Here is a 22525-nt window from a genome sequence, read left to right as displayed (position 1 = left end):
TTTCCGCCCTCTGCTGGACTCTCGCTTGTGACACTCTGCTCCCATTAAAACATATAGTTAGTAATGCCAAAGGTACACAAAAATGCTGGAGAAACTCAGTCTTCTCCAGTCTGAAGAAGGGTTTCGGCCCGAAACGTTTCCTTCGCTCCATAGATGCTGCTGCACCCGCTGAGTTTCTCCAGCATTTTTGTGTACCATCGATCTTCCAGCATCTGCAGTTCCTTCTTGAACACGAATAGTTAGTAATGCCAACTTGTTTGAACGGCACCCACTACCTTTGGCTGCATCTGGTGCAGAATTAAGAAATGCAATGGAAATCGAAACCCCCTGTAAGAAGCAATGAGGCATTACATTCAGTGCGAGAATCAAATATAAAATGGAACTCTCATTAACGTAAATGTTGCAGCAAGAATTTTATTAAACACATTAGTGCACTGGGCATTTACACACGTAACCATGGAACGTCTCAAAGAATTGTAGAGTAATGGAGCATGCAATGTTTAGGACCATAACTCTATGTCTGTTTTCATTGCGTGCTGGAGACGTTGCTGCTGGATTCAAAGGAATGTGGAAACAGTTAACGGCGAGGCTCAATTCCGGAATCATTGGAGGTCTGCTCCAGTACAACATAGCACTCGGTTCCACATGGCCACCCTCCCCACTGGGCACTTTGAACAACGCTCCCGTGTCGCATGTTAAATAAATGGCCAAATGTGCATTCCAGTGCAGGGGTCGCGGTCAGATTGTATTTCTAAGCTATTTTTTGGAAAATTGATGCGGAAAGATTTCAGAGAAAACTCCTTCATTACGTAGTTTTTGCACTCACTCACAAAGGGATTTGTAATGTTATTTTACACCAGGTTTTCTCGATTTTATTAAGCTTACAGTTAGGGTGAAGGGGTACATGAGTACCTGGAGCAGATGCTCTCTGAACCTCCTCTGGGTCACGGTGTAAATGAGCGTGTTTGTGCAGGTGTTCAACAGTTGTAGCAGAATTCCAGTTTGTTCAAATGTTGCATTTGTGTTCTTCAACCCCCTGGACATAAATGCATTCGTAATTCGATAGTAAACGAAATATGCCACATTTGTGCCCCAGAGCAGCATAAAGCTGCTGGAGATTGCAAGGAGTAAAATGACGGACCGTCTGCGGTTTGCGATCTCGGGGTCCTCACTACTGAGATCGCGGAGTTTTCTGCGGACACGACTGGCCACTAAAATGCGTCTGACTGTGAGCACGTTCATCAGCAAAATCAAACAAAATGGAATGACTGGGACTAGCAGCTGTTGAGTCCAGGAAAATGCTATCCACGAGGGCAGGCTATAAAAGTGATATCGTATTTGGCAACCCCACTGTATACCCTGCTGATCCCTGAAATAATAAATGTACGCAAAAGGCCAGGGGACGTTCTGTAAACAGAAGAACGCCGTTAGGGTCACTTTAACCACCAGCGCGGTTCTCTCGGTGCAGTATCTGGTTCTCAGATTCTGAGTGGAAATGGCCACAAAGCGATCAAATGTGAAAGCGACCGTGAGCCAAACAGAACAGGCAACGGCCGCGGGAGCGAGGAACATAATGGACCTGCACACAGTATTGTGGAAGAGGAATGTGTGCCCCCAGTAAAGGTCGGCAATCCGATGTAATATCGCTTCGCAGACAATCACCGAGAGGTCCACAGTCGCCATGGCCACCAGGTAACGAGTGGTGCATTTGGAGAGACCACAATTTCTGCGGGACAGGATCACAATCGCCAGCAAGTTCACTGTGGAAAAGAGGAAACTGTCGTTACATGTAAGGGACACGCGATGCTAATTTGGAGGCGAGGGTCAATTTTATGCACGCTTTCCTTATTTGTTCGAAAACAACGGGCACACATTCAAACCTGGGTGCTTGCTAAGGAGCTGTGCGGATTAGTTAGCAGCGGTATACGCAGGCAGCGTGAGCTGTTTCCCAACCACCATTGATCCACCGTAGACTGCATATTGCAACAGCATGTCCGCATCAGACGTAATCGTCCTTGTAATAAACCCTTCCCGGGAACAGCCAGGCAGCAGGCAGTCGAACGTTCGATTCCCATTTCTCCGCTGAAGTACTTGCCTTCATCAATGCCCCCATCCAAACCCGTTGATAAACTCCTGAACCTTGCGATCAGCACCCCAGCTTGCGAGTGGATACTCGACTTTCTGATGAACATACTTTAATCAGTGAGAATTAGTGATAACACCCCTTCCACAATAATTCTCTACAACGGTGCCACATAAAGATGTCTGCTCCGTCCCCGACTACACCCTCTACACTCACGACCCCGCGGCCAAATTCGGCTGTAACTGCTCCCACAAGTTTCCAGATAAAAACAATCTCAACGTCAGTGTCAACAAGACGAAGGAGCTAGTTATCGATTTCAGGGGAAAGCGGTGGATCACCGGTCACCATCCATGGAGCTGAAGTGGAAGTGGTTGAGGATTTCAAGTTCCTCGGAGTTAATATCTCATTAATATCTATCTCCGATATCCAGACCAACACCTTTACTGAGAAAACTGAGAAACTCTGACCTGCCTCTAATGACTCAAACCTTCTGCTACATATTAGCATTGAAAGCTTACTGTTGAGTGTATCATAGCTTGTTGTGGGGACATCTCTGCCTTTTAAACAATACATTGCAGATAGTTCTGGATGAAACCGGGTCCATATCACGATGTTGACTCAGCACTGTTGACTGCATTTGCACTTAACGATGCCTGGGATACGGAGGCGACATGTGCAAATACATGTCTCACCCCGCTCATTCCTTATACTTCCTGCACCCGTCGGGCAGAAGATACAGAAGGCTTAAAGCTCGCACCACCAGATTCCTGAACTGCTTCCCCCCCTCTGTTGTCAGGCTTCTGAGCCGCATTTTCATATACCAGGGTGTTGCCGTATCACCTCTACCCCCTTGCTGACATTGGGCTTTATGCGCGACCAAACTTGAACTGTGCCCTGCACTCCGATTTCACCTTTTACATTACCTGTTGCTGAGATTGAATTGTTTGTACTGGTATTTAATATTATTTGATCTGATTGGATTTCTTGCAAACCAAAGCTTTTTGCAGCTCCCGGAGAGACATGACTACAATGCACCTAAACCTGAATCTGAAGAGAATTAACCTGTGCCAGATCCAATGAACGACCAACGATCAAGTATATTAACAAAGGAATAGGTGACGTTTCGGATCGAGACCCTTCAGACTGATCGATCTCGACCCGAAACGTCACCTATTCCTTCGCTTCACCGATGCTGCTTCATCCGCTGAGTTTCTGCAGCATTTCTGTCCGGCTTCGATTTCTCCAGCAAATGCAGTTCTTTCTGATGCAAGCATATCAACATTTTCTGGTTAATACCGCCCTAATCTGGTGTGCAGCCTAGCATTCCCGTGTCTCGCACACTATTTACACTTTACCTTTAACATTGTCTTTATCAACATATCATCCCACATCTCAGTCCCACTTACTGCATTCCATTGACCTACCGGGTATTCCGATTGCTGCCAGAATTGGATAATAATAATATTCAACTTCCAAGTGCCACTTCCAACCCATTATTCCTTCAAGCCGTCCGCAGTTATGCAGTGCAAAACTTAGAGAAGTCAAAGTGAGAATTCAAACAGCGCTATATTTATATTACTAGAAAAAAGTGAAGGACTGCGTGCGTTCACCTCCCCGCGGACATTTATTTTGGACCGTTGAACAAATAGTTTGCTCCCAGGTGATGCAAAGTCATCAAACTCATTATGCGACCGCTCGCTACTCAGGCACCAGCTGAGCACCAACAGAACAAAGGAACTGTAAAATACGACAGCACATTCTATTTTTAAATGTTAACGCGTAGCACACAGATGCAGCAACATTCATGTTATGTAGCATGTATCCACACATGCTACGATGTAATACAGTATTTTATTTGTAGCATTTGTAATGCATTTTCATGATACCGTTCCATGCATTTAACATGCACCCATTAATAATTTGATCTTGCATTTTCCGTGGAGCTGCCTTTCAAAAGGAAAGATTATCATTTTTGGGCAGGGTCTAAATGATGTAAATCACAGGGAACCTTCCAGAAGACATCGTATACATTCAGATACAACAGCAGCATTAATGTCTTTCAACTGTTGGCACTTCATGAAGTAAAGGATAGGCGAATATAATGTGTAATGTGACAACTGACTGGAAATAAACAGCGGCTAGAAATATTCTTGATCAACAGGTTATGTTTAAAGAAATGTGTTAATTCATAAAACACAGAGGTGAACAGCTTTTGATGTTACTCCAGATATTAGGGCGAAATCCTCTCAATGCATTGATCCGTTGGAGATATCAAGAATGTTGACGTGCAAGATGATAGAACCGATCGAATCCGTTAAGGAGACTCTGACCGGCGGTACATGTTTGGGGATAGATAATTTTGAAGAAAGTCTTGACCTAAGAAAAAAGTGTCATGTTTGCTGCCCTCAAACTAAGCAATTCAAAGAAAAAAAATCTTCACAGAGCAATACAGCACAGGAACAGGGATATTATTTTTCGAAATAATTCATTAAGGATCCATTTAAACTAGGGAGTATGCAACTCTCCTCACACGAATGGTACTAATATTGGACAGTGCGAATTGTGAGATGGACTGGACAATGCAGAAGCTTTTTCTCTCTGCAGCGAACAAAACAGGAGGAATTATGGAGAATTGAAATATGACAAGGTGATCAATTGAGGTATTATATTTTGTTCCTAAGATATAGGTCTCTACAAGAGGCAGGAGTCTAAAATAAGTAAATATTTAAAGGGACACAGTGCCAACTCTCCCTCACGGGAGGGGCAGGTATATTGAACCAACTCTCACTGTAAGTGGTAGTTGCATGTTACACAGCACAGAAACAGGGCCTTTTCTCCATCTTGTTCATGAACAATTTGCTTGCAACCAATGCGAGTCAATTTGAATGTGGATGGTAAGATTTTTTCCCCTCAGCCAGCTTGTGGGCTTATTTCACGGCAGGAGTCGCACGCAGTTGGGTATAAGTGGAGTTTAACCACCTGGTCTGGGACGTTTACGAGACCGCACGTGCAATGTTGTTCAGATCGCAATATGTTAGCGATGATACCATTAATCTGGGGAGTGGCAGCGTATTAATGACAAGGTTTTTGCCTGGACTGGAGTGGTGGTTCAATCCCGAGAGAGACTGTATAGGTCAGGATATTTTATTTCTCTGGACCGAACGATGTTGTGATTTGACATTTCAAGTTTTGAACGTTTTCACGAGAGACAATATAATCAAGACAGGCGTCGAAATGGCCAATTGTCTTCCAAATGACGAGGAAGAGAGATTTAGTAGAGTTGGAGACTCATATGTTATGTGCAGAAATTTGCGCCTTGCCCCGGCGGAAGGTGATGTGTTGTTCTTCGATCTTGGCATAAAGTCCTGGTGTCATCCGACAAGCGCGACCAAACCAGAAGCGTGAGCCGCGCGGAGGTCGAGTGAGTGACACGGTGTCGAGGCGTCGAGGCGGCTGCGGACCGGCAGGCCTTTGCCACGCGGAATTTTTGAACACGGTCATTTTTTTCGGAGCCCCGCGCGATGTCGGGACCAGCTCCGCACAACTCCATACGCCTCCGGCGATCGAAGTGGGACCGGCCATGCGAGGCCGTACGGCTCAAGCGACCACGTTAGGTCGCGCTTGCCGCTTGGAGTCGCATGCTCGTGGGACAGGCCCTTTACACTGCATACACACTTTTTCGCACAGGGAGTGGCCGGTATATGGAACGTGCAGCCAGAGGGAGTAGTTGTGGCAGGTACTATGACAGGTACTTTATTAAAAACACATGTGGACAGGTATATGGATACGGAAGGCGTAGGGGGGTATGATACAAACGCGGGAAAATGACACTAGGGGCATCTTGGTCGACATGAACAAGGGCCCAAAGCGCTGTTACCGTAGGTATCACTCTATGGCTCTCTAACGATGTATCAAGTGCAAATTCATGGCTTGAAATATTAATATTAGTGGATATATCATGTCAGCTGATGCAATAAATGTAGGTCCCTTACAGTCAGAATTACAGGTGAATTTATAATGGGAAACAAGGAATTGCAGACCAGTTTAACAAGTACTTACCAAGGAAGGCATAAACAATCTCCCATAAATATTGGAGGACCGAGAATCTATCATGTCTGAGGAACTGAAGGAAATTCACATTAGTCATGAAATGGTGTTGGGTAAAATGTTGAGACTGAAGACAGATATATCCCCAGGACCTGATGGTCTGCATCCCAGAGTACCCACGGAGGTGGGCCGAGAAATCATGCTTGCATTGGTGATCAGTTCTTTTGACTCTTAATTAGTTAATTGCGGACGGGAGGGTAGCTAATGTAATCCCACTTTTTTTGAATAAAGGAGGAAGAGAGAAAACTGGGAACTATAGACCAGTTTGGTTGACATTGGTAGAAGGGAGGATGCTTGAGCCGATTATTAAAGATGTAATAGAACCGCATTTGGATAACAATGACAGGATAGGTCAGAGTTATCATTGATTTATAAAAGGGAAATCATGCTTGACAAATCTTCGGGATTTTTGAGGACGTAACAAGTAGAATGGTTAAGGGAGAACCAGTGGGTGTGGTGTATCTGGACTTTCAAAAAAGCTTTCACAAGGTCCACCACAGGAGATTAGTGTGCAAAATTGCAGCACATTGTACTATTGACACGGATAAAGAACTGGTTGGCAGGCAGGAAGCAAGGAGCAGGAAATGACGGGCCTTTTCAGAATGGCATGCAGTGACCCGTGGGGTGCCGTAAGGCTAAGTGGTGGGACGCCAGTTATTTACAATATATATTAACGATTTAGACGAAGGAATTAAATGCAACATCTCCATGTTTGCGGATGACACAAAGCTGGGTGGCAGTGTGAGCTGCGAGGAGGATGCTATGAGGCTGCCTGGTGACTTGGATAGGTTGGGTGAGTGCGCAGATGCAAGTAAGATGCAGTATAATGTGGATAAATGTGAGTTTATCCACATTGGTGGCAAGAACAAGAAGGCAGATTATTATCTGAATGGTGTCAGATTTGGAAAAGGGGAGTGTTAACGAGACACTGTTGACCTTGTACATTAATCACTGAAAGTAAGCATGCAGGTACAACAGGCAATGACGAAAGCTAATGGTATGTTGGCTTTCATAGCGAGAGGATTTGTGTAAAGGAGCAAGGCGATCCTGGTGAGACCGCAGTTTTGGTCTCCTTATTTGAGGAAGGACATTCTTGCTATTGAGGGAGTGCAACTTATGTTCGCCATCTTAATTCCCGGGATGAAAGGGTGGGTCGACTGGGTTTATATCCACTGCAATTGAGAAGGATGAAAGAGCATCTTATAGAAACATATAAGATTCTTAAGGAATTATACAGGAAAAATGTTTCCGATGTTGGGGGCCCAGAACCAGGGGTCACCATTTGAATCTGTGAAATTCTCTGGCACAGAAGGCAGTGGAGGCCAATCACTCGATGTATTCAAGCGAGAGTTAGACTTCGCTCTTCTGCCAACTGAATCAAGGGATATGAGAAAGCAGGGACAGGGTACTGATTCTGGATGATCAGCCAGGAACGTATTGAACGGTGGTGATGGCTCGAAGGGCCGAATGCTGAGAGAATGGAGCAGCTGGGCTTGTACACTCTGGAGTTTAGAAGGATGACAGGAGATATCATTGAAACAGATAATATTTTTAAGGGCTTGGACACGCTAGAGGCAGGAAACATGCACCTATTGTCTATTGTCTATATGTCATGCCATGAGTGCTAGATACCTTCAAGCATAAGTCGACAGGGAAGCAAATTACATCTGGTCAGCATTCGCAGATTCTACCGCGAGAAGAAAATGTCAAATTTTCAGGAATCAGAGATCCAGGAATCAGTCTGGTGAACCTTCTCTGTACTCCCTCTATGGCAAGAATGTCTTTCCCCTCTATGGCAAAAATGTGTAGGACCCCCACACCTTTCCCTGTCTTTAAATGCCTTTTGGTTTTTGGGCCAGCTTCGGGTCGGGGCCCTTCTTCAGACTGACACTATGCGAAGGGTGCACAGCATCGTCAAGGACTGCTCTCACCCCAGCCACAGTCTGTTTACCCTCCTACCATCCGGGAGATGCTACAGGTCTCTCCGTCGCCGGACCAGCAGGTCCAGGAACAGCTTCTTCCCTGCGGCTGTTACATTACTCAACACTGTAGCTCGGTGATTGCCAGAAAATTGCACTACTACGACTGTATGTACGTATATATATTTATTTCTCATATTCTATGTTCGCTCTTCTGGGGAGACGCTAACTGCATTTCGTTGTCTCTGTACTGTACACAGCACAATGATAATAAAATTTGAATCTGAATGTTAGCAGATGAGGGGGTGATCGGAAGATGAGTGGAGTAAGTGACAAAGACAAGAGATAATCTATATTACTATATCTCTGATCTTGACCGCTTTTGGCCGACTGTGCTGCGATTTCCGAGAGAACGGCGCCACCTACGGCCGTCATTTTTGGCCACCTCGCTCAGAGCCCCCTTCCGCCGTATGGGTGCGGAGGATTTTTCCCGTCGACTAAAAATGAGGGAGATATTAATGTTTTTAAATTGTCTCTGCTGCCCCCGCTGGCGGCAGGGGGAGGGACTATAAAACCAGGAAGTGTCATGCCTCACTCAGTCTCTGCCAGACCCAGGAAGCGAGAGGGTCTGGCAGAGACTGAGCTGCGAATAACACTGAAAGCACGTCTACTCCACGGTGAGTCCCCTCTATACGGCTGTAAAGCGGCTGCAGCCCTTTTTAAAACGTTTGTGTTCGCAAAATGATTTTTGGTTGTCGGGTGTCTGCAGCCCAATTGTTTGCCTCGCCTTTTTTTTAACAAGTTTGTGTTCACAAAATGAATTTTGGTTGTCGGGTGTCTGCAGCCCAATTCAATTCAATTCTATTCAACTTTATTGTCATTGCACAGATACAAGTATGTAGGTATGTTGCAAAGCCTACCTGAAGCGTCGTTGAAAATCTGCCGCTGCGGTGTGCGCGATTTTGGCGCCGTTTAGAGGGGGGCGGGTTTAAAACGCGATTTTCTCTAGGCTGTTCAAATCGAAGATGTTCAGCCTAGTTAATTATTAACGAAAAATCGCTGGAAGAACCGTCGCAAAAGCTATTATTAGTTTTAAAGGCCTCGTATAATAGTTATAGTAGTTTAAAAATCCATCTCTAAACCCGCGACCGCCAGCAACCGCAAGGTCTCATAAAGCAAATAATTGAAGTTAGACTGTATATTTTTACATTAAAAAGGGCTTCTAAAGATCCCTTTATACAAAGTTTAATATTGCGAGTAGCTCTTTTTGGGCCCATTATATCCCGCAGTATTTTTCTGGGCATTTGGGGCACAAATCTACCGCAATGTGAACGTTCTAAACCAGCGCGTTCCACAGGGACCCACTGGAAAGCTGATTTAAATGGGCATTTATTTACAGCAATTGAACACTGAATTCCTTCCATTTGGTCTATAAATTAATGTAAATGAGATTTAAAAATCATGTTTTATTGTGAATTATTTGTGAATATTATTTGGACATTTAGGCTATTTAAAAATGTTAATCATTTATTAAGAAATGGATAGATGTTTAGATCTAGTAATTGAAGTCTGAAATTAGCTACAATTAGGTAACTAACTAATTATATGCTTTAATTTCAGGTCATCCAAGTAAGGTTATTTTATGTTTGTTTCAGAATGCTTCAATCTATGATAACTGAAAATTTCATTCAGTTCTCTTAATTTTTAAGAAAGTTATGGGCTTTTGACTGTTCACGATCACAGCTTTTTTGTTATGTCCATAGAAAATCAATAGGGAACAAGATGCTCATTTCCGAGTATGAAAATGGCCATAACTTTTTAAATACTTGAGATATGAAAGTGAATTAGGTGTCAAATTAAACTTATTTTTATGCTTTATCTGATGGGATAAATTACAGATTTGATTTTTAAAATCTCAAAATTTTGTAACATTGCTAAAGTATGGGTACAGCGAAATGCAGTTTAGCGTCAGTTCGTAGTAATAGTGCAATATAGAAATAAAAATACAGAATAAGCAAACAGTGTGGACAGAGAGACCGGAGAAACCTATCGGCGGGACTCCGAGTTCAGCAATGTGATAGTGTTGTTGTAGAAGCTGTTCCTCATCCTACTAGTACGAGACCTGAGGCTCCTGTACCGCCTCCCTGATGGGAGGAGGGCAAACAGTCCATGGTTAGGGTGGGAGGGGTGTTTGATGATCTTCCCGGCCCGTCTCAGACACCGTTTTCGGTGGAGGGCATCCATGGCAGGGAGCGGGGCACCGATGATGTACTGAGCGGTTTTCACCACCCGTTGTAGTGCCTTCCTGTCCGCTACGGTGCAACTGCTGTCCCATACCGTGAAGCAGGTGGTCAGGATGCTTTCGATGGTACAGCGGTAAAAGTTGGTCAGGATGTGGGGGGACAGGTGAGCTTTCTTGAGCCTCCTCAGGAAGTAAAGGCGCTGCTGCGCCTTTTTGATCAGCTTGGAGGTGTTGAGGGACCAGGACAGATCCTCCGAGATGTGTACCCCGAGGAATTTGTAGTTGGAGACGCGCTCCACCTCAGTCCCATTTATATGGATGGGGGTATGTCTGCCCCCTCTGTTCTTCCTGAAGTCAACAATAATTTCCTTCGTCTTCTTGGAGTTGAGGACGAGGTTACTGTTGGCACACCAGGTTGTCAGGTGCTGGACCTCCTCCCTGTAGGCTGACTCGTCGTTGTCACTGATCAGTCCTACCACCGTGGTGTCGTCGGCAAATTTACTGATGGCGTTGGAGCCATTCTTAGGGATGCAGTCATGGGTGAAGAGGGAGTAGAGGAGAGGGCTGAGCACACAGCCCTGTGGCACGCCGGTGTTCAGTGTTATAGTGGAGGAGGTGAGGTTGTTGACCCTAACAGACTGTGGTCTGTTGGTGAGGAAATCCAGTGTCCAATTGCAGAGGGAGGTGGAGATGCCAAGTCCGCTGAGTTTGGTGATCAAGCTAGGGAAGGTGTTATTGCTGTCCAGGTGGGTCAGGGCAGAGTGTAGGGCCGCCCGATATGGCGTCCTATGTCGACCTGTTGGTCCGGTAGGCAAACTGATGGGGGTCCAGTGTGGGGGGGAGGCTGGCTTTGAGGTGAGCCAAGATCAGCCGCTCAAAGCACTTTGCAATGACAGAGGTGAGTGCCACTGGGCGGAAGTCGTTGAGACTCCCTGCTGATTGTTTGGGCACTGGCACAATGGTTGATGTCTTGAGGCAAGTAGGGACGACACCCTGGGCCAGTGACAGATTGAAAATGTCAGTGAAGACCAGGGATAGTTGTCCAGCACATGACCTGAGCACCCGCCCGGGGATGCCATTGGGGCCGGCAGCGTTGTGCTCATTCACCTTGCTCAGTGCATCTTGTACAGCAGAGGTGGGGAGACTGAGGGGTTGTTCATTCGGGGGTGGAGCAACTTTGATGGCTGGAGTTTTGTTGTCCCGGTCAAAGCGAGCATAGAAATGGTTTAGCTCGTCAGGAAGGGAGGCGTTGTCTGGGGGGGGGGGGGGGGGGGGGTTAACTTTATGGTAATCGGCAATGGATTTGATTCCTTGCCACATGCACCTGGGGTCGGAGTTGTTTTGGAAATGCTCCTCGATCCGCCGTTTGTGATTGAGTTTAGCATTCCTAATTCCCTTTTTCAGATTGGCCCTGGATGAGCCGTATCCTTCAGCGTTGCCAGATCTAAAGCGGCATCGCGAGCCTTCAGCAGGTGTCTGACTTCCCTGCTCATCCACGGCTTCTGGTTAGGGAAGGTCTTTATGTCTTTGTGGGTAGTGACGTTGTCAGTGCAGAACTTTATATAGTTCAAAACGGTATTTGTTTGCCTCGCCATTTTTTTAACAAGTTTGTGTTCACAAAATGAATTTTGGTTGTCGGGTGTCTGCAGCCCAATTGTTTGCCTTGGCTTGGCTTTTAAAATCGTTGCAACAGTTGGATGCTTGCCCAAGCATCCATATGGCCCACAATGTCTATACTAGCCCTCTGGAGACCAATACCGTCGGCCCGCAGCACCCATACTAGCGCATAAGATAGACCCCCCCCCCCCCCCCCCCCCACTGGCGAGCAGTATTGGAATTGGTGGAGAGGTGGAATATTGCGTTGGTGACCAGCCCTCCCGTGTGATGCTGGGACCCAACGGGTCCCACTGAGTCTAGTAAGGAGATAAAAACGTGTGAGATAAGGAGAGAGGAATGTATATGTGCAACTTTAAGGGACATTAGTCAGGTAGCATTTGGAGTATTGCATACAGTTCTGGTCACTCCATTACAGGACTGATGTGGAGGCTTTGGGGAAGATACAATATAATACAATACAATACCGTTTATTTGTCATTTGAACCTCACATGAAGTTCAAACGAAATTTGGTTTCTGCAGTCATACAACAAGAAAAGAACCAAGATAAACACCAACACAATTTACACAAACATCCATCACAGTGAATCTCCTCCTCACTGTGATGGAAGGCAAGGTCTTGTCTCTCCCCTGCTCTCCATTGAAACAGATATTTTTAAGGGCTTGGACACGCTAGAGGCAGGAAACATGCACCTATTGTCTATTGTCTATTGTCTATATGTCATGCCATGAGTGCTAGATACCTTCAAGCATAAGTCGACAGGGAAGCAAATTACATCTGGTCAGCATTCGCAGATTCTACCGCGAGAAGAAAATGTCGAATTTTCAGGAATCAGAGATCCAGGAATCAGTCTGGTGAACCTTCTCTGTACTCCCTCTATGGCAAGGATGTCTTTCCCCTCTATGGAAAAAATGTGTAGGACCCCCACACCTTTCCCTGTCTCACACTCTGTAACCAGCTAAAAGTATATATCAGCGGAGATAACCAATGTGCATCATTGAAGGCTGAAATGGCTTCAAATAGTGAGGATTGGTGAAGAATAGCCTGAAACCAAATGTAACATTGTTTGTGATCAAAAAAGTATTTTGTGCAGTGTGTATAATAATTCCCTATTTCTTCTGCAACATCGGTGACGGCTGCATGAGAAAAAGGTGACAGTGTTCATTAGGATTTGACCACAATTCAATCAATGGATCATATTTTGTACAGCTCATCCATTATTTGTCAGTCAGACCTTGCTGTACAAATCGTCAGTCTCTTCATAAAGGCAAGAGTGGGCATGTTGCTATAGAAACTCCTCAGAGGAATGACCCTTGTAGGAAAGGAAATATTTCCTAATCTTATCAAATCCATTAAACAAATAAAATACACCAGCGACCAAACGACATTGCCAAGTGCACGAACTATCTTTGAAGTAGTGGGGAAGTGTCCCACTGCCCGACGGCTACAGGAATGCATGGAGGCGAGAATAATTTCTTATCATTACCTGAGATGGTTGGAATGTTCTTTCATTATCGATAGCACAATATGAATTCTGAAGAATTCCGAAGAACACAGTGAGGTCAGGAAAAACTTGCTTTATTTGTTACGTACGTGTAACCGGTATAGCTTGGACCCAATAGCAGCACAGAATCAGGCAGGTATAGTTGGTAATGAACTTTATTACGATACTGTAACACAGGAATGGGTACCCCGTACTCACACAGAGGCTCAGGATTGAGCGAGGGTTCCAAAGAGGGGCAGGCAGGAGACGTAGTCGGGGTAGCGGAAGGTCCGGTAACCAGGAGATCCAACACACGATGCAAAGAAACCAGCGACGGACAGACGAAAGGAGAGTCGATGCCAGGCAGGAAGTCGAGGAGCCGTTGCAGGGATACACCAAACAGCCCAGGAGAGAGGCAGACAGAACCCAGGAGGTACGGGACGAAGGCCGTGGTCGGGGACAGAAGGCTGAGGTCATATCCGGGAAGACGACAGGACGGAATGGTCAGGGGCAGGCAGGTTCGAATCCGTGTAGGCAGTCGGGAAATCGCTGGAGAGTCTTGCATGAATGCTGAGAACAATCTGGCACTTGTGAACGGTGAGGAGAGTCTATATACCGGGTTAATAGGTGATCAGAGGCAACTGAGTGCAACAGGTGAGGAGAGTTGGGCTGATGAGCCCATGATCAGCCATGATCATATTGAATGGCGGTGCAGGCTCGAAGGGCCGAATGGCCTACTCCTGCACCTAATTTCTATGTTTCTATGTCTATGAGAGGGGAGTGGCAGGCAGGCAGGTGAGGAGAAGGAGGGACCGGTGGAAAAGTACTGGGAGGTGAAGTGGATGAGAATGAGGAGAGGGCAGACTGTGACAGTACGGTACAAATGCAGCATTAAGACATTAAAACAAAAACACTATAACTGCCTTTAGGGTTTTGGGCCAGTTTCGGGTCGGGGCCCTTCTTCAGACTGACACTGGGCGAAGGGAACGCAGCATCGTCAAGGACTGCTCTCACCCCAGCCACAGTCTGTTTACCCTCCTACCATCCGGGAGATGCTACAGGTCTCTCCGTTGCCGTACCGTTTTTATATAGTCCAAAACGGTATTTGTTTGCCTCGCCATTTTTTTAACAAGTTTGTGTTCACAAAATGAATTTTGGTTGTCGGGTGTCTGCAGCCCAATTGTTTGCCTTGGCTTGGCTTTTAAAATCGTTGCAACAGTTGGATGCCTGCCCAAGCATCCATATGGCCCACAATGTCTATATTAGCCCTCTGGAGACCAGTACCTTCGGCCCGCAGCACCCATACTAGCGCAAAAGACAGACCCCGCCACTGGCGAACAGTATTGGAATTGGTGGAGAGGTGGAATATTGCGTTGGTGACCAGCCCTCCCGTGTGATGCTGGGATCCAACGGGTCCCACTTAGTCTAGTAAGGAGATACAAACATGTGAGATAAGGAGAGAGGAATGTATATGTGCAGCTTTAAGGGACATTGGTCAGGTAGCATTTGGAGTATTGCATACAGTTCTGGTCACTCCATTACAGGACTGATGTGGAGGCTTTGGGGAAGATACAATATAATACAATACAATACCGTTTATTTGTCATTTGAACCTCACATGAAGTTCAAACGAAATTTGGTTTCTGCAGTCATACAACAAGAAAAGAACCAAGATACACACCAACACAATTTACACAAACATCCATCACAGTGAATCTCCTCCTCACTGTGATGGAAGGCAAAGTCTTGTCTCTCCCCTGCTCTCCATTCTTCTCCCGTTGTCAAAGTCAAAGTCAAAGCACCCGGCGGGCGCTAGCAAGTCCCGCGGCCATTTAAAGCCGCGCCGGGCGATGTAAGGCCCCACTCCAGGTCACTTTTAACCCCGCAATTCGGGCGGGAGAAGTTGCTGTTGCTGGTGCTCCGTAAAGCGGTCTCCCACCGGGCACCCGCGAGCTCCCGGAGTCACCATCCACCGGATTCAGGTCGCAGCAGCGCGCCACCACAGCCCTCCACGCTCCAAAACCGGCCAGCTCCACGATGGTAGGTCTGCAGCTCCGCCGGCTCCGTGACTTAAGTCCGCAGGTCGTTCCGGTTGGAGGCCGCTCCACGGTGCTAGGCCCCAACGGCAACGGAGACCCGACAGGGAAAAGGTCGGGTCCCCGTACAGGGAATAGATTTTAAAGTTTCCCCCACCCACCCCCCGCCCCCCACACATACACAATTAAAAACCCACTACAGACTATACCCTCAACGGGACAAAAAAAGACAGACGGACTGCAGAGGCCGCTGCGACGTCGGTCGCGCCGCCCACTATGGTGCAGAGATGGTTAACTAGAATGGTTTAAAAACAATGAACCGCACATACTTGTTTACAAAAAAGCACACAAAGTGCTGGAGTTATTCAGCGGAACAGGCAGCATCTCATGAGAGAAGGAATGGGTGACGTTTCGGGTCGAGACTGAAGAAGGGTCTCGACCTGAAACATTACCCATTCCTTCCATGTCTAATTCTCCATGTCACAGCCTTACCACAGGACGGGCAGGGGAAGGGACGCTCACCGCTGTGGGTACTCCGGTGCTGCCACAGGCTGGACCTGCGGGTGAAACCTTTGCCAGTCTCAGCGCACACAAAGGGTTTCTCTCTCGTGTGTATCCGCTGGTGCTCCAGCAGCCCCCGTGCTCTCTTGAAACGCTTGCCGCAGTGGGAGCAGCTTATCACCCGCGTGGGCCCGCTGGTGCTGCCGCAACCCCCGCGAGCTGTCAAACGCCTCACCGCAGTACGGGCAGTCGTAGGGCTGGCCACTGGTGTGCACGTGCTCGTGAGACAGGGCTGGGGAGGCCATTGCAAATTGCTCTTCACACACCGGGCTGGGGACGCGACGGTCGCCGGCGTGCACCCGCTGGTGGGACAGCAGCCTGGAGGAGCGGGTGAAGCCCTTGCCGCACTGGTCACAGGTGAAGGGGCGCTCGCTGGCGTGAGTGTGCTGGTGCTCCACCAGCCTGTCGGAGCGGGCGAAGCCCTTGCCGCAGTCACTGCAAATGTAGGGCAGCTCCCCGGTGTGCAGACGCCTGTGCACCTTCAGTTCCGTGAACGACTTGAAGCCTTTGCCGCAGTCCAAGCAGGTGAAGGGCCGCTCATTGCTGTGCACCCGCCGGTGGTTCTTCAGCTCATGCATCGTCTTGAAGCTCTTGTCGCAGTCGGAGCAGGTGAAGGGTCGATCACTGCTGTGCACCCGCCGGTGGTTCTTCAGCTGGTCTGCCCTCTTGAAGTCTTTGCCGCAGTCAGAGCAACCAAAGGGCCTGTGGAAAGGACGGTCGCCAGTATGCACCCGCTGGTGGGACAGCAGAAAGGTGGAGCAGGTGAAGCCCTTGCCGCATTGGGCGCAGGTGTAGGGGCGCTCGTCGGTGTGGGTGCGCTGGTGTGCCTGCAGGTTGTTGGCGCGGGTGAAGCCCTTGCCGCAGTCGCTGCAGGTGTAGGGCCGCTCCCCCGTGTGCAGGCGCCTGTGCATCAACAAGTCCAGCGACGACTTGAAGCCTTTGCCGCAGTCGGAGCAGGAGAAGGGCCGCTCACTGCTGTGCACCCGCTGATGCCGCTGTAGCCCCGACAAGCAGGCAAAGCCCTTGCTGCAGGTGGAGCAGACAAAGGGCTTCTCGCCCGTGTGCACCCGCCGGTGCTGCCGTAGCCCAGACAACCAGGCAAAGTTCTTGCCACAGGTGGAGCAGCCATAGGGCTTCTCGCCCGTGTGCACACGCCGGTGGCTCTTCACCTCATGCGCCGTCGTGAAGTTCTTGCCGCAGTCGGAACAGTCAAAGGGGCGTTCTCCCGTGTGCACCCGCCGGTGAGTCTCCAGCAGGCATGGGTGCTGCCAGGCCTTGCCACACACGTCGCACTCATAATGCTTCTCTTTGTTGTGCCCCGTCATGTGGACCTCCACCGAAGCTCAGCCTGCACACCGGCACCCTGGCCGCCCTCAATGGCCGCTCACGTCCCCGTCTCTCCGTCCACAGCAACGGCTCCTAAACCCTGCAGGTGGGGAGCACAGAGGGTCAACAAGCTGGCAAACGGCACATTACTAACGCGCGAACATTACTAATGCGCGAACATTACTAATGCTTGAAGTGGGGTGGGAAGGGCAGTGGGGCGAGGGGGGGGAGGGGGACGGGTGGTGGGGTTAAGGGGGAGTGAGGGGGAGAAGAGGGGGTGAGCAGGAGAAGGGATGGGGCGAAGGAGCAGAGAGGTGGTGAGGAGGCAAGTGGAGGAGAGGAGGAGGGGGATGAGGATGGTGACAGTGAGGGGAGGGGAGAAGGGAGAGGGTTGAGGAGACAAGTGGGAGAAGGGGGGCCACATCGATCTGGGGCGCCGAGCTTCCGGGCACCTCCGCCAGCCAGGGGCCCTGCGCCGAGACGTCTGCCACACGTACGGCGCGCACGACCGGCGCCCTGACGTCATCCCCAATACGAGGGGGACTGCCGGCACCGCCCCGCCGGTGATTGGCGCTGAGCCACGTGGGGCGGCGGCATGCATCATGAGAAGTGCATCATGCATCATGCGTCTGTGAGGATCGTGGATAGGTAACGTTTCACAGAAACATAGACAACAGTTGCAGGAGTCGGCCATTCGAGCCAGCATTCAATATGATCATGGCTGATCATCCACAATCAGTACCCCGCTCCCGTTTACTCCCCATATCCCTTGATTCCGTTAGCCCTAAGAGCTAAATCTAACTTTCTCTTGAAAACATCTAGTGAATTTGTCTCCACTGCCTTCTGTGGCAGAGAAATCCAGATTCACAACTCACTGGGTGAGTTTTTCCCCATCTCAGTCCGAAATGGCCTACACCTTATCCTTAAACTGTGGCCCCTGCAGGAGCCTGTTTCCTGCACCTAACCTGTCCAACCCTTTAATAATTTTACATGTTTCCATAAGATCTGCTCTCATCCTTCTAAATTCCAGTAAATACAGGCCCTTTCTTTCATCATATGGCAGTCCCTCCATCCCGGGAATTAACCTTGTGAACCTACGCTGCACTCCCCCAATAGCAAGATGACGAGTGCAGTGGCTCTATGCTCTCTAGTGTGGTGTATTTTCTGTTTGTTTTCGTCTGTGTTTTCAAAGGTGCTCGGACGTGGCGTCGAAGGACGAGAAGCCGAAGCAAAGAACTCTAAGCCAAATAGGCTGCCAAATAGGCTGCGTCGCCTAAAAGCAAACTTACCGAATGCCGCTCTGCGAAAAGTCAAATAACCGACATGACGTCACGGAGGGGGGGGGCTTGTTAGCGATTGTTCCAGACCCCCACGTGGGTGGGGGTCATTTTCCCACACAAGCCATTATTTGACTTTTCGACAGAGCGGCATTCGGTTAGTTGGCTTGTAGGCGACGCAGCCTTTCGGTTAGGTGGCGTTTCGGCAGAGCGGCCATTCTGTGAGTTTGCTTTTAGGCGACGCAGCCTTTCGGTTAGTTGGCTTTTAGCCGTCCCTCCCTTTCCGTTCGTTGGCTTTTCGGCTTCGTATGGTTTCGGTTCGTTGGCGTTTCGGCTTCATATACTTTCGGTTATTTGGCGTTTCGGTTTCGTTTCCATTCGGCTATTTGGCTTCGACTTCTTTGCTTAGGCTTCTCGTCCTTTGACACCACGTCCGCACACAGTTTTCAAATCTGTGTGAAGCGGACTTTGTGTATAGTCGATAAAACTTAATCGACATCGGATTACGCTACAATCTAGCCGTCAGAAGTGACTTTCAGAGGGCTTACAACCTAGAGGAGGACATCGCTAGACCACCGGGGTCACCGTGGATTGTGAGTTGGACCGGCAGGCGACATAGACGGCGAAGAGAGAGGAAGCAGAAGCGGAGATGCCGGTCCGGATTACTGGCTAGGCTGGGGAAACAACCACACAAACCTCAGCTTCCGAGTATCTTCCTCACAAACGCCCAACCTGTCACGCACAAAATGGTGAAAATTGGAGCTGCTGATCGCTTCTAACTCTGCCGTCCGGACCTGCTGCGCGATGATTATATTTGGACCCTGGGATGCACAAAGTCAGGCCCTGGGGATTTATCGGCCTTCAGTCCCATCAGTCTACCCAGCACCATTTCCTGCCTAATGTGAATTTACTTCAGTTCTTCCACCCCAGATCCTCTGGCAACCAGTAGATCAGAGAGATTGTTTGTGTCTTCCTTAGTGAAGACGGATCCAAAGTAGCTGTTCAACTCATCTGCCATTTCCTTGTTCCCCATAATAAATTCACCCGTTTGAGTCTTCAAGGGTCCAACTTTGGTCTTCACTAATTTTTTTCCTCTTCACATACCTAAAGAAGCTTTTACTCTCCTCCTTTATATTCTTGACTAGCTTACCTTCGTACCTCATCTTTTCTCCCCGTATTTGGCTTTTTAGTTATCTACAGTTGCTCTTTAAAAGTTGCCAAATCCCCTGGCTTCCCGCTCATCTTTGCTACGTTGTACTTCTCTTTTATTTTATACTGTCCTTGACTTCCCTTGTCAGCCGCGGTCGCCCCTCACTCCCCTTTCGATCTTTCTTCCTCGTTGGAAGATCTGATCCTGCACCTTTTGAATTATTCCCAGAAATACGCACCATTGCTTAATTGAGTGAAAACAGGACAAAGGAAATGGACTTCATGGAAAATGTAGAATAGATCATTGTTGGATAGATCAACGGGAGGCCACCATCGACTCCACAGTCAAAAATGCCCAACAGAGGATGTACTTCCTGCGGCAGCTGAGAAAACACAATCTGCCACAGGCAATGATGGTCCAGTTTTATTCTGCCATCGTAGAGTCTGTCCTCGCCTTCTCCATCATGGTCAGTGTAACTGACCCTGCAGCCCCCGTGTGCTCTTGAAACAGTGGGAGCAGCCGCTCAGCGGTGTGGGTCCGCCGGTGCTGCCGCAACCCCCGCGAGCTGTCAAACGCCTAACCGCAGTACGGGCAGTCGTAGGGCCGACCACTGGTGTGCACGCGCTGGTGACACAGGGCGGGGGAGGCCATGGCAAAGCGCTCTCCACACTCCGGGCTGGGGACGGGACGGTCGTCTTCGTGCACCCGCTGGTGGGACAGCAGCTTGGTGGAGCACTTGAAGCCCTTGCTGCACTGGGCGCAGGTGTAGGGGCGCTCGCCAGTGTGGGTGAGCTGGTGCTCACGCAGGTGATGGGAGCGGGTGAACCCCTTGCCGCAGTAGCTGCAGGTGTAGGGCCGCTCCCCGGTGTGCAGGCGCCTGTGCACCTTCAGTTGCGAGGGCGACTTGAAGCCTTTGGCGCAGTCGGAGCAGGTGAAGGGCCGGTCATCGCTGTGCATCCCCCGGTGCCTTTGTAGCCCCGACAACCGGGCAAAGCTCTTGCCACAGGTGGAGCAGCCATAGTGCTTCTCGTCTGTGTGCACCCGCTGGTGGTTCATCAGTTCATGTGCTGTCTTGAAGCGCTTGCCACAGGTGGAGCAGCTGAAGGGCCTCTCGCCGGAGTGCATGCGGTAGTGCCGCAGCAGGGTCTGGTAGCGGGGGAAGTTCTTGTCGCACTCCGAGCAGTCGAAGGGGCGTTCTCCCGTGTGTACCCGCCGGTGGTTCTCCAGCAGGTACGGGTGCTGCATGACCTTGCCACACAAGTCGCACTCATAACGCTTCTCCTTGTTGTGCCCCGCCATGTGGTCCTCCACCGAAGCTTAGCCCCTTTTAGTTCAGCCCGCACACCAAGCAAATAGGGGGGGCGAGGTGCTCACTGGCACCCTGGCCGCCCTCAATGGCCGCTCATGTCCCCGTCTCTCCGTCCACAACGGCCCCTAAACCTTGCAGGAGGGGAACACAGAGGGTCAACAAGCTGGCAAACGGGACATTACTGGTACATATTCCGTGCGTTTATTGCGGAGGAAACGGTTATATAATTCTGGGTCCACAGTGGCACAGCTGCTGCCTCACCGCCAGAGACCCGGGTTCAATCCTGACTACGGGTACTGTCTGTATGGAGTTTGTAGGTTCTCCCCTTGACATGTGTGGGTTTTTACTCCGGCAGCTCCAGTTTCCTCTAACATTTCAAAGATGTTCAGGGTTGCAGATTAATCTTCTCCACAGATGCTGCCTGACGTGCTGAGTTACTCCAGCACATTGTCATAGAGTCAGACAGCATGGAAACAGGCCCTTCAGCCTAACTCGCCCACACCGACCAACATGTCCCATCTAAAAAAAACACGGTTGGTATATGCTTTTTTGTGGAGTTTTGTGTTATAATAGAGCGATTGTTTCTCCTTTTTTTTCTTCTCTTTCTAGGGTCTATTTCCTTTCTTTACTTCCTTCTCTAACTTCTTCTCTAAGGGGCTTTCTTTTCCCAACACTTTCCTGCACCTTCACGACTCTTGCTCACTTTCCCTACTTCTTTTATTTCTACCTTTTTTAAAGCTCAAAAAACGAACTGGTACAACAAATGTAATAAGATATATGTGATGTGTATTACTGTAATTTACTGTACTTCTAATAAAAATCAATTAAATAAAAAATGTCCCATCTACACTAGTCCCACCTGCACGCACTTGCTTAGTCCATATCCCTCCAAACCTGTCCTATCAACGTACCTGTCTAACTGTTTCTTAAACGATGGGATAGTTCCGGCCTCAACTACCTCCTCTGGCAGCTTGTTCCATACACCCACCATCCTTTGTGCAAGAAGGTTACCCCTCGGATTCCTATTAAATATTTTTCCCTTCATCTTAATTAAACCCATGTCCTCTGATCGTCGATTCCCCCACTCTGGGCAAGACACTCTGTGCATCTCTGTGCGTGCAGGTACAGCAGGCAGTGATGAAAGCTAATGGCATGTTGTCCATCATAACAAGAGGAGTTGAGTATAGGAGCAAAGAGGTCCTTCTGCAGCTGTACAGGGCCCTAGTGAGACCACACCTGGAGTATTTTGTACAATTTTGGTCTCCAAATTTGAGGAAGGACATTCTTGCTATTGAGAGATGCAGGAAGATTATTACCGATGTTGGGGAAGTCCAGAACTAGGGGTCACAGTTTAAGGATAAGAGGGAAGACTTTTAGGACCGAGATGAGGAAATCATTTTTTACACAGAGAGTGGT

The 22525-nt window shown here is 48.7% G+C and overlaps 1 protein-coding gene across 1 annotated transcript in view; it reads right to left on the bottom strand.

Annotated features, from left to right (window-relative positions):
- The window catches only part of LOC116981467 (zinc finger protein 271-like), a 74894-nt gene extending 53849 nt beyond the window's left edge, over positions 1 to 21045 (bottom strand). The window contains exons 1-6 of the mRNA XM_033034518.1: positions 20686 to 21045; positions 19347 to 19471; positions 17796 to 17946; positions 17021 to 17237; positions 16875 to 16984; positions 16673 to 16781 (exon numbers count right to left, since the gene is read on the bottom strand). Coding sequence (XP_032890409.1) covers positions 16673 to 16781; positions 16875 to 16984; positions 17021 to 17237; positions 17796 to 17946; positions 19347 to 19471; positions 20686 to 21045 — 1072 coding nt within the window. The remainder of the gene's footprint in view (positions 1 to 16672; positions 16782 to 16874; positions 16985 to 17020; positions 17238 to 17795; positions 17947 to 19346; positions 19472 to 20685) is intronic.
- Between the last annotated feature and the right edge of the window lie 1480 nt (positions 21046 to 22525).

This window comes from Amblyraja radiata, chromosome 15 (assembly GCF_010909765.2).
Source record: "Amblyraja radiata isolate CabotCenter1 chromosome 15, sAmbRad1.1.pri, whole genome shotgun sequence".
NCBI lineage: Eukaryota > Metazoa > Chordata > Chondrichthyes > Rajiformes > Rajidae > Amblyraja > Amblyraja radiata.
Note: the sequence above shows the minus strand (reverse complement) of the source record. Positions and strands in the feature narration are given on the sequence as shown.